Raw genomic sequence first — 13,134 nt, 5'->3', positions numbered from 1 at the left:
TACTTACTAGTTCAGTAAAAACAGGGATAAATAAGAACTACAGAGTATTAATTTAGAACTAGAGAGTATTAGAGTTTAATAGACACAGTAGAATCTTAAATATGTCTTTACAAACAGTTTTGAAGGAAATTCTAGAAAACCAGTAAATGGTAGGGGAGTTTTAAAAGAAACACTTTGTTAGATACATGAGTAGAAAATGTTCCTTGGCTTAAATATTAGTTATGTTACAAATCAGCCGTTAACTAGATCAGGTGCCAGATTACAGGCAGACTTCACAATGAAACAGATAATGAAACAAAAACCATGTCTTCACTTTCTTTGTATCCTGAATAGAACTATTTACAACATCTATTTTTTTTCCCTTAGTGAAACAGAAAGAGAGAGAAAGAGAGAGAGGCAAACAGGAAGGGAGAGAGATGTGAAGCATCAACTCGTAGTTGCCTCACTTTAGTTGTTCAGTGATTACTTCTCATTCCTGCCTTAACTGGGGAGTTCCTGCTGAGCTAGCGACCTTTGGGCTCAAGCCAGTGACTTCGGGCTTCAAGCCAGTGACCTTTGGGCTCAAGTCAGTGACCATGGGATCACGCTGATTATCCTACACTCAAGCTGGTGAGCTTGTGCTCAAACTAGATGAGCTTGCGCTCAAGCCGGCAATCTTGAGGTTTTGAACCTGGAACCTTAGTGTCCCAGGTCGACACTCTACACACTGTACCACCACCAGTCAGGCATATTTATGTCTATTTTTAAAATGTTCCACTCGTTATCTCATAGAGCAAGACCAACTCACCTGAACAAGCACATTCATTACCATTCCCAGGGAACACATCTGTAGCCAAAAAAACTATTGTATTACCCCCAAGCATAAAGTTAATCTAGGCAAAGCCCAGAAGAGAAGAAATAAAAGCACTTAAAATACCAAGATTCTGGAATAATTAACTACTTTTACCATTTTGTCTTCAATTTCCAATTCAAGACCTGTTTTTCTGAGATTTTCTTCAAACTCTTTTCTTCTTTCCTATGCAAAAACAAACCAATAGCATTATGCAGAACACGTTTATTTACACAGTAATAAATAGACTTGTCACATCGAGACTACGCCTCCGATTGTCCTCTGCCCCTCCATGGTTTCGTATAACAGTATATATTACCCCCATCTTAGTACCATGTGCACTATCATTCTCACCTGGACTATAATTCACTATATAACTAGAAAAATCCAACATATCTAGATATAATCTCCAGGAAATGTGCATGATCTCAATCTGAAAAAATACATACAACTTACCAAAATAACACATAAAACCTTAATAAACAGGGAAACAGATCATGCTCCTTTCTGGGAAGACATAGTATTACAAAAATAGCAGTACCCTTCAAATAAATGAGATACTTAATGCAATTTTAAGTCAGAACATCATTACAACTTTTAATTTTGAAAACTATAATAGCTTCACTTAGAAAAAGTAAAGCTACAAAAAATGAAATAAACAAACAAGTAGAACAAAAACATTCTCATAGATACAAAGAACATTTTAACAGTTGCCAGATGAAAGGGAGGTTGGAGAATGAGTGAAAAAGGTGAAGGGATTAAGAAGTACAAATTGGTAGTTACAGGACAGTCATGGGGATGTCAAGTATAGTATAGGGCAGGGGTTCCCAAACTACTGCCTGCGGGCTGCATGCGGCCCCCTGAGGCCATTTATCCGGCCCCCACCGCACTTCTGGAAGGGGCATCTCTTTCATTGGTGGTCAGTGAGAGGAGCACATTGACCATCTCATTAGCCAAAAGCAGGCCCATATTTCCCATTGAAATACTGGTCAGTTTGTTGATTTAAATTTACTTGTTATTTATTTTAAATATTGTATTTGTTCCCATTTTGGTTTTTTTACTTTAAAATAAGATATGTGCAGTGTGTATAGGAATTTGTTCATAGTTTTTTTTATAGTCTGGCCCTCCAAGGGTCTGAGGGACAGTGAACTGGCCCCCTGTGTAAAAAGTTTGGGGACCCCTGGTATAGGGAGTATAGTCAATAATATTCTACTAACAATGTATTGTGTCAGATGGGTGCAAGATTTATCAGGATGATCATTTAGTAAGTGATATAATGTCTAATCACCCAGGTGTACACATGAAATGAATATAATAAGGTATGTCAACTATAATTGAAAAAATTTAAAAATAATTTAAAATAAAAGGTACATTAAAAAAAGTAAAGTCAAATTAAATGCAAATAATCATTACTTATGAGCTTCAAAACTATGCACAGATTTCTAAAAAAACTTTTGGCTTTATGATTTAATGGTGAAAATTTTCATAATAAATGAAATTTTAAAAGGCTTCATTAGAATAGTTAGAGGACATTCATCTTCAAATGGGTATGTCCTCCTTCAAATATTTCAAACTCTACAAGGAATAAAAGATAATTTTAATGCGTTCTATTTTTAATGTGTCCTTTCCAATGTTTACTACATGTTTGCTGCATCTGAGAACAGGCCTGTGATATTGATGTAAATTCTCCTATTCCAGCTACCCTTTCATAGCTGTGCTTCTCCCATGTTACCGAAATAAGGCAGAGGAAACCAAAAATGGGGGAGGGGTTTAAAAATATTTCATCAGTATTGAAAAAGTGAGTAACTCTTCTCTCATTGCAGTAACAAATGTTTTTGTAAGTCATATAGTCACCAATTCTTAGAGTTCAACAAAATTAAAGGCAGGGAGAATATGATTGTTCGTACACAGAACATTAAAGATTAGTTTTATGATAAATCACTTTGTAACTTGTATAATTCAGAATTTTAAAAAAGATTACAACTGCTAAAAATATGCTTTTTATTCCAATATACTTATTTATCTGAATAAGCTTAATTTACACTAACATACATAATATAAAAATAAAACAGTAGTAGCTGAGCCATCTCATTCTAGGAATAATTCTCATTCATCTATGAAAAAGAAAATATTTTTTACACTTGACCTTAGCCAACCGAGAAGTGATGGGAGAAATATTTATTCAAGTCCTGCTGCCCATCTCATTAATTGATGCATTTATGATGCATTTCATGATTGATAATACTTGCCAAATTTTATAATATGTTTATGATGTTTTACTGTTATATACTTGTATAATTGTAATAAAAAAAGATTAAGGCTTAGATTGTCATAGCTAAAGAAAATAATTTCAATGTAAATACATGTATATAATGTAGCGAACTTAAGATTGAGCAAAAATAAAAGACTATCAAAGACCCTGACCGGGAGGTGGTATAGTGCATAGTGCATTAATCTGGGATGCTGAGGATCCAGGTTCAAAACCACAAGGTCACCAGCTTAAGCGCTGGCTCATCTGGCTTGAGCAAGAGCTCATCAGCTTGAGCATGGTGTTGCTGGCTTGAACGTGGGATCACAGACATGATGCAATGGTCATTGGCTTGAGCCCAAAGGTTGCTGGCTTAAAGCCCAAAGTCACTGGCTTGAGCAAGGGGTCACTGACTCACCTAGAACCCCCACCCCCGGTCAAGGCACATATGAGAAAGCAATCAATGAACAACTAAGGTGCCTCAACGAAGACTTGATGCTTTTCATCTCTCTCCCTTCCTGTTTGTCTCCCCTGTCTCGCTAAAAAAAGAAAGAAAGAAAGAAAGAAAGAAAGAAAGAAAGAAAGAAAGAAAGAAAGAAAGAAAGAAACCTATCAACAATAAAATATGTACATTAGGAAAAGTTTATGTGGAAAAAGTGTAACAGAAATTTAAGGTGAAGGGGAAAAATCAATGATGGTAGGTGTGAAATGTCCATGGCACTTCCTTTCTATGGATAAATGCTAAAAAGTGATTTAACTGGACCATTTATAACAAAGCATAAATTACATCCTTTGCAACTACTAAAATAGATGATGAATAATTATGGATGGGGAAGACTTTCAGATAGATCAGGCTTTGGAGGGAAGTTCAGGAATTCACTTTAGACCTGCCAAGTCTGAGATGTCAACGAGACTTGCAAGGAGAGATGTGGGATAGATATCTGGAAGAGAAGTACGGACCAAAAGTTAAACTTTGGAATTAGCACAGACATGGTTTTAAAACTCTGAGACAGGGTGTGTCACCAAAGTAATCAATGCAGTTTGAGAAAATAAGATTAAGAACTGGACCCTGAGGCACAACAGGAGTCAGGGAGGAAAAAAAGGTTGAAAAGGAACAACCAGTGAAATAGAAACATGAAGAGAATGTGGAGTCTTGGAAACGGAGTGAAAAACACACACTAGAGAGAAGCAGCAAATGCTCCTCATAGGTCAGTAGGATGAGGGCTCTGACTTAACCACTGGATTCATTTATATGAAGATCAGCAGTCACTGAGTGGAAGGCCTGATAAAAATGATTTTAAGAGAAGATTGGTCAGAAAGAAATTTAAGAAATGAGCTGGCAGGGAAATTGAGATCAAGGGTGGTTTTTGTTCCTGCATTTTTTTCTTTTAATATGGAAGAATTAACAGCACATTTGTTTGTTCAAAGAAATGGTCCAGGAAAGAACAACACAAAATATAAGTTAAGAGAGAGAGGAAAGACTTGAGCAATATTCCCAAGTGTGGGTCCAGAGAAGAGTTAGCATGACAGACTTGAAACTGCAATCCTTCGAAAGGCCTGCCTGCAAGGGTGAGGCCGGTGTCTGCGAATTTGGTTTTCAGATGGTTCCCACCACTCCCATGAGTGATAAAAGTCACTCACTTTACCTTAACTGTTCGTACAAACAATGTAGTTTATGTTAAACATCTGCTTTCCTTCTGAGACTGACACACTGTTATGTGCTAGGCAGAATGTGTATCAGCCTCCAATAAAATCCTAGACCACTGAGCCCTTAATGACCTTCCCTAGCACACAACGCTTCCCATGCGATCAGAGGAATTAAGTGCACTCTGATTCCACTCAAAGAAAACTCTTGTAAGCTTGCTCCTGGTTTCCTCTGGACTTTGCCCCATGCGTCTTCCCCTTTGCTGATTTTCTCTGTATTATTTCACTGCAATAAAACATAGCTATTGAGTATGACTATACACAGGGTCCTGTAAATCCTTCTAATAAATGACCGAACTTCGGGGTGGTCTTGGTGACTCCTGAATAGGAGGCAAAAAGAAATAGATCCAGGGCACAAGTGGAGGTGCTGGCTTTAGGTAGAAGAATACTTTTTTCTATGGTGACAGGAAGAATGACTGATTATACAGGTGAAGATGCGGAAGGAGGAACAGATGTGGTGATGGAAATTTAGAATGTCTTTCCTATTGACTTCCGTTATCCGAAGGAAGCAGAAAAGTGGTGTCAGCTAAGCTTGAAAATGAGGAAGAGGTATTGGAGGCGTGAGAAGAGAGAAAACATTTCAAATTTCTTTTTAAGGATTTTACATTTCAAATTTCTTTTTAAAGATTTAATTTATTCATTTTAGAGAAGAGAGTGAGAGAAGGGAGAGAGAAGGGGGGAGGAGCAGGAGGCATCAACTGCCATATGTGTCTTTACCAGGCAAGCCCAGTGTTTCGAACTGGTGATGACATCAGTGTTCCAGGTCAATGCTTTATCCACTGTACTACTACAGGCCAGGCAAGAGAGAAAAATTTTAAAAGTCATCCAGAAAAGTGGAAAGCAAAATAGAGTCAGGAAGTAAAGTATGATTGCCACGAAGTGTTAAGGATCTACATGAAGTCCAAGGGCACAAATATGAGGTAAAATCAGTAAGCAATTTGCTTGTCTTTCTTTCTGCATGCTTCTGGCATAGAGTTGGTAGGAAACTGGGATAATCTAAAGTTGTTGTTTTGCCAAGTAAATATAATTGAGAGGGGCAAGGGATTTGATGGACTAAGTAATAAAGAAATTACATCTGTTGACATGAGATTTAAGTGGGATGTAAAGTAAAGAGGTAGATATGAAAAAACAGTAAAAAGCTGGTAAGATCATTGTATCTCATGTGGTACAGCTGAAAAAAGAATGCTATTGGTCAGAAAGATTCGAAGAGTTGGTCAAACAGCTGAATGTCTGCAGAGAGATTATCAAGAGTTGCAGTTATCACCAGTGATGTGTTCTAGGGGAGTGAATCGCTGAGTTAGAGACTAAGAAAATTAGAAAAGGGAGTTCAATGAACAAAGAGGTTAGGATGCCAAAATAATCATCAATCTATGCATTGAGATTATCATTAATTTAAAAAAATATATTGGTGGAGAGAGTAAACCAGGAGCTAAATTGTTGAGAAATAAATGGAAGACCCAGGGACAGATTAATGACAGCACAAGGCACGGTAGTGACAACTCAGATGAGCTTTAAAGTGCAGGAATTTTAGGGATAAGAGAGAGAATGAAAAGTGATCAAGAATAAGCTACAAGCAGGGCAGACATTTATTCATCTCTAGAGAAAGACTCTATACAGAAGACACAACCACTGCTTGAGAGGACTGTTGGGGAAGGTAAGCATCTCAACGAAGAGCCGGGTGTGAAGGGACCATTCAGAGAAAAGGTGAAAATGATGACAGTAAATAAATTTCAGAGACCTGGTAGGAGAGTTTCTAGAAAAAAGATGAAAGGGACAGAAATGGGTATGAACAGGGTTATATGGGGATAATATCTATAGGTTTTTATTTTTATATGACATTTCTTATGCATTCCAGTAAATATGTATATAACTTACACATATGAATTAATGTATTAATTCATTATTTGAAATATATAATAATTATCAAAGCATCCAATATGCTCCAACATTGTTCTAGGCAAGGGTATACAGCAATGAATAAGACAATGTCCTTGGTCTTCTGAACTTAATTTATGGTGTTTGCCACAGTAAACAAGTAAAAAAATAAAATAAGTTCAGAAACAAAAAATGTTATAATACAAAGAAAATAAGGTAAGGAACAGAGCATAATCTAAAGGCTATTTCAGATATAGTGGATTAATAAAAATTGAAACAAAAATTGCGTACAAAAGATATATATTATATTTAGACATATAATTCAAATTTTAGAGGTCACATTTAATACTTAAAGCAAACTATATAAAAACATATCAGTAACTTAGAAGAAGAAAAAGAAGTGTCCAAAATGTCCAAAACATAAAATTGACTTTATATATCATTTCTTAGGCTGCCTGCTTTGTCGTTTTCTTAATCAGTTTCAGCTTTCAGTAACACTTCAGAGACCTCTGACTTTTATGATAGAACTCATTGGCAACCTCCCTGTCCAAGGACAGAATGTGCTTTGTTTTATTATTCCCATTCCATTCACATAAGTACTTACCGCCTTTGTTTCTCCATCTTTCCTTACATCATCCACATAGGAAAGCACAAAATCAATCTGCCTAATCCCATCTCGGAAAAAGATAGAGTCTTTGCTTTGTTTATCTTTATCAAACTGCAGGAGACATGAATAACAGGACTTTAAATTATAGTTTTATGTTCAAATGGCAAAAACATGGTATCTTTATAAGCTAAAAATCTGGTCATCATCTAATTTTTCTCAGTTCTGAAATAACAGATGACAAATAACAAGAGTTTCCATCAACAGAAAATTGTGCTTGTTTTAGAAAATAAAGTTCCATAAAGGAGATATATATTAAACAACAAAGACTCAAGATGAAGTAAATATATTAACAGCATGCACATACAACAAAAAGATGAAATTATACCCAAATATAAAATGAATATTATGTATTCACTGATCTCAAAAATGCATATTCACAGAGACTTGTTATCTTCATTAAACAACATGCTAATTAGTTCAACAAATAATTAATGGTCACACACTATTTTAGGGGTAATTCATTATAAACCAATTAAAGAATCTCACTATAAAAATATACTTATAATTAATGTCTACATTGTTTTTATAAAGTTGCCACTTTCTAATTGAACTTTTGAAGGGTTAAGATAAAATCAAGGTGCAGTTAAAAATTAGGAAGCAAGTAGCTTGCTGGCTTCACTACAAGTAAAGGTTCATGCACATCTCTTTTCATCATTAATTTCTTAGATGAGCCAAAATCAATCCTTAGTTTAAATTTGTGTTATCAATTCTCTCAGTGTAGTAATCAAACTTTCAAATTCAACTTTCACATATTATATAATTCATTAGTGCAAAAACACTAGAGAGCTTCAGGACAAAGGGATTTTATGTTTGATTGATTTAGTCTTCTTCATAGTTTATATGTCATATATATTATAATAACAAATACTTGGAATAGCCCCCATATAATATTTAGATGATGCAAACAGATAGGCAGTGGATGTCAGTGACCTCTCTAACTTTGTGATGCAGAGATAATATAGACAACTTTGCAGTTCCTGTATCTAATCTCTGAATGAAGAACTAGATTTTTTTAAATTTTCATAACTAGTATTTATATTAGTTTATAAATTTCTTTTATGGTACTCTATGCTGTTTTTCACCAAGTCAGCCCAGGCAGTCCTACCATAAAAAGGAATTAATGTAGATCATTCATGTATAAATAAGACAAAAATCTCATGTATGATCTGTGGTCTATGAGCAGAGTAACTGCATTTTATCTATATGAACTCAGAGTCAATGTATCTGAGAAGGACGTAGCCCCTGATGCACAGAAGAAAATGAGTGGAAAACAGATTAAGGAAAAAAAAGTATTTAGGGGTCTAAAGATTACATATCAAAATTTAGTAACTCAAATGTTATGACTTAAGTTCTCTGTATCCAAAGGATTACATACTCATCTTTTTTCCCCCAAAAGAATGTAAAATAACCTGAGAAAACTCAAACTGTTATCTTATACCTTGATTATAAATCACTAAAAAAGTAATAGTAAACAAAACTAATCATCTGAGCTCTCTTGTAAATCATCATAGTATTAACATAGGAAATTCACTATACTTGTGAAAGCCAACTGGGGCAGAAAAAAAAGGTATTAATTAGACTAAATATACTCAAAGCAATAAATCAGAGGAAAAAAACCAATAATCCTTTTGCTCTAAGTCTGTGACAGCTATATTTTGTATGGTGTTTTATAAAAACAACAACAAAAAACATATTCACAAGTGCTCTGTTTGGATAATCTAAATCTAGGTCCACAGCGAATTCTGGTAACAGAGGTGCACACAGAAATCAACAAAACTCATACTCAGAGTATCTGACTATTAAGGAGTAAACAAAGTAGCTAGAAGAATGACTCCAATGCTTTCCCATCTGAGGGTTCAATCAAAATGAGCATATACATACTTCCCTTTTCCTGAAAGCCAAAGGCTATACAGGAAAACCCTAATTTCTGTCATTATGTTGTGCCCTAACTGTAAAATGTAAAAAATTTTAAAACACAGAAAAAATCACTTGTAACCTTGTAAATCACCATGAGGGATATGTCAGGACTGTCAACAAAAATTGGTTGAAGCCACTAACTAGGGCGGAAAAACCTGACAATTTTGTTACATATAGCCAAATACTATTAAAACCTCTGCCTTGTGTGTACGAGTATGAGTTTGTGTTTATATCTGATTTGCTCTTATAAATGCCTCTATATAATGAGGCAAACATCTGGATGCCTTTTCTTTGAATGAGGTATTCTGAAGTTCACAGAGTTAGATTCCTGATAGGGCTTCATAAGCCTCTGAACTTGTATGTGCGTGTTTATATATGTAAATATCTGCATGATATACATAAACACATACTTTTTTAGGAAGAGGTTCCATAGCTTTAATCAGATCTAAAAGACATTAAGCATTTCCACTCTAAAATCTCAACTGCGTGGGGAATAGGAATCAGAAACAAAGACCTCCCCCTAAAATCAATACTATTCATTGGGATAAAAATGACTCAGACTATTACTGCAGCCAACCAGAGCATAGCAGCATCATTCACCACTACTTTTACCATAAGACGTCGCCTCAGGAACAAATTGTATCTCTTTGCAGGCTGTGAAGCAATCAATGGAGAGTTAGGAAATCCTGCTCAGGATTAAAGAAAAGATTTCCAACATCATGGATGTTGTATTATAGAATTGTACAGGTGATGTACTATAGAATTATACACTTGAAACTTAGATAATTTTATTAAACAGTATTATCCCAATAAATTTTTTTGAAAGAAAAAGTCTAATAGCATGCTAACATTTTCCCCTCAGTTGCTATACTGACACTACAAATACAAATTTGGTCTAAATGTAGACTCTCTAGCAATAATATTCTGCCTTTCTTCATCCTCGATGCTATGAAATGTTTAAGTTGAAGGATCAAAGAATAAAAAAAGATAAGGTTTTTTTTCTTTTTCTTTTTTTCAGACACACAAATAAATTCTCAATATGATCACTCAGGTGAATGTGGATGTGATATTTAAAGTTGGAGGGTAGGAGAAGTTAGAAAAAAGAAAATAAGCTTGGCAGGTTAGCTCAGTGGTAGAGCATTGGTCCGGCATGTGGATGTCCTAGGTTCAATTCCCAGCCAGGGCACACAGGAGAAGCAATGATCTGCTTCTCCACCCCCCCTTCTCTCTCTCTCTCTTCCCCTCCTACAGCCATGGCTTGATTGGTTCGAGCACATTGTCTGGGGCACTGAGGATGATCCTGTGGAGCCTCTGCCTCAGGTGCTAAAAATAGCTCAGTTGTTAGCATGGCCCCAGATGGGCAGAGCATCGGCCCCAGATGGGAGATACTGGGTAGATACTGGTCCAGGCGTGTGAAGAAGTCTGTCCATCTCCCCTCCCCTCACTTGGAAAAGAAGAAAAACAAAAAATAAAAACAGAAAGAAAACAATAAAGAATAAGGAAAGGAAAAAGAGATGACTTCAAAGTAAATCCCTAAGTCCTTTATATAGGAACATTAAATAATATATATTGATGGAAATGAATTAAAGAAGGAGAGTGATAAAACAAAGGTAAAGGAAAACAGAAATAATGGTAAAGTTAAAAAGGTATTCTGTTAAGTGTGCCTCATATGTATCTGGTAAAGAAGGCAAAATCAGTACATTTATATAATACTTAGACGATATATGGTATTGAAAGTTTACCCAATAGTGTAAAATATTTCATAGCTTTTCAAAACACTGAAGAAGAAAATAAAAAGTCATTCATTATTTAAACATGGAGTTGTCTTCAATTTTCAATTACTATGGTCATTATTTTTAAAACACCAAGACAATTACCTAAAAATATCTGGAATAATCAATAATAATAAAGAGAAAATCAAACCTATGGCCACAGAAAAGCAAGTGTTGGGTGTATTCTATCTTCTATGAAAATAATAAATAATCTAATAAAATTATCAATAGTTTCAGTCTTGACATGCAAAATTTTGCTTACAATGTTGTGTTCCTGGAATAGGCTAGACCTAAGCAACTGGTAACTATTGGGAGTGGAAATCTCCGCTCTGTAAGGTGATGAGCCCACTACATATAGGCAAGTTAACATTGCTGTTATTTAAAAACATAACAGGCCTGACCAGGTGGTGGCACAGTGGATAGAACATTGACTTGGGATGGTGAGGACCCAGGTTCAAAACCCCGAGGTCACCAGCTTGAGCACAGGGTCACTGGCTGGAGCATGGGATCATAAACATGACCCCATGGTTGCTGGCTTGAGCCCAAAGGTCATCATTGGCTTGAGGCCCAAGATCGCTGGCCTGAGGCCAACGTCACTGGCTTGAGCAAGGGGTCACTTGCTCTGCTATATTCCCCTGGTCAAGGAACATATGAGAAAGCAATCAATGAACAACTAAGGAGCCACAACAAAGAACTGACACTTCTCATCTCTCTCCCTTTCTGTGTGTGTGGTGTGTGTGTGTCTCTCTCTCCAAATAAATAACAAAATAAATAATAAAATAAGAGATACACGATAGCTGTTGGTCATTGTAGAAAGCACATTTTAAACTATACTAAGAAGAAAAAGAGGGAAGAAAGTTTTCTCTGAAAATGACTGGTTTCATAATTTCAACCTGAGATAGACTACCTTCAAGTTAATAGAATCTGAGCCTCAGGGCCTGACCTGTGGTGGTGCAGTGGAAAAAGCATCGATCTGGAAACGCTGAAGTCACCAGTTCGAAACCTTGGGCCTGCCTGGTCAAGGCACATTGGGAGTTGATGCTTCCTGCTCCTCCCCCTTCTCTCTCTATCCCTCTCTCTCTTCTCTAAAACAAATAAATATTAAAAAAAATAGAATCTAAGCTTCAGGCCTCTTATTTGAAAATATTTTTGTAAAATGTTTCAAGCAAGATATTGTCTCATTATTCTCCTTAAAGAATGACACCAAGCTTTTGGCTCCACTAAACCTTATTTGATCTAGTTTTTAATTCTGGAATCATGTAAATCTTTTACATAATTGAAAATAAAAACAAATTTAAAAACCAAACCAGTGAAATTCCAAGTTATTACAATTTAATCAATCCCAGTATCTTCATTCTGGAACACTAGATCAGGGTGCTAGCGAAAGGAAGACATTGTCTATGTTAAAATTGTCAGTATAAGATATAACTCTTCCCATCTTCCCAAACTGTATCTTCTATTTACCAAGTAACTAATGAAAAATTTTGAATCCCTTTACTAACCTCTTAATTAATATTCAAAAAAAAGTTCTTTTCTTTTTTACGTCAGAGGAGAGGAGACAGAGAGACAGACTCCTGCACATGCTCTGACCAGGATCCACCCGGCAAGCCCCGTTTGCTGCCGATGCTCTGCCTATCTGGTGCTATGCTCACAACCAAGCTATTTTTAACACCTGATGTGGTGGCTCCATGGAGCTATCCTTAGCACCTGGTCCAGTGTGCTCAAACCAATCTAGCCATGGCTGCAGGAGGGAGAGAGAGAGAGAGAAGGCGAAGGGGAGGGGTGGAGCAGTAGATGGTTGCCTCTCCTGTGTGCCCTGACCAGGGATTAAACCTGGGAAATCCACACACTGGGCCACCACTCTACCACTAAGTCAACCTGCCAGGGCCTAATATTCAAATTTGATTCTCAAATAAAGTGTACTTCTTCATGATTATTCTCAGGCATTTTACAGGAAGAAAAACAATGTATGAAGAAAGAATGCTGAACTAGGCCTCAGAAACTTGAGTTCTAGTCCAGGATCTCCCCTTAAACATATTTCATATGGTGAAAATATTGGTGAAAACAAACATCTCAGACCCACCATTTTTTATTTGCAAAACAAAAATTAAATTGTAAGCAA

The 13,134-nt window shown here is 36.1% G+C and overlaps 1 protein-coding gene across 4 annotated transcripts in view; it reads right to left on the bottom strand.

Annotated features, from left to right (window-relative positions):
- The window catches only part of ANO5 (anoctamin 5), a 94,948-nt gene that overhangs the window by 59,484 nt on the left and 22,330 nt on the right, over positions 1-13,134 (bottom strand). For 2 of the 4 annotated variants that reach the window (XM_066251136.1, XM_066251137.1), the window contains exons 4-6: positions 9,853-9,894; positions 7,261-7,374; positions 947-1,015 (exon numbers count right to left, since the gene is read on the bottom strand). In XM_066251136.1, the coding sequence (XP_066107233.1) occupies positions 947-1,015; positions 7,261-7,374; positions 9,853-9,894 (225 nt within the window). The remainder of the gene's footprint in view (positions 1-946; positions 1,016-7,260; positions 7,375-9,852; positions 9,895-13,134) is intronic. The other 2 variants (XM_066251138.1, XM_066251139.1) reach the window with 1 other exon arrangement.

This window comes from Saccopteryx bilineata, chromosome 1, assembly GCF_036850765.1.
Source record: "Saccopteryx bilineata isolate mSacBil1 chromosome 1, mSacBil1_pri_phased_curated, whole genome shotgun sequence".
Taxonomy (NCBI): Eukaryota; Metazoa; Chordata; class Mammalia; order Chiroptera; family Emballonuridae; genus Saccopteryx; species Saccopteryx bilineata.
Note: the sequence above shows the minus strand (reverse complement) of the source record. Positions and strands in the feature narration are given on the sequence as shown.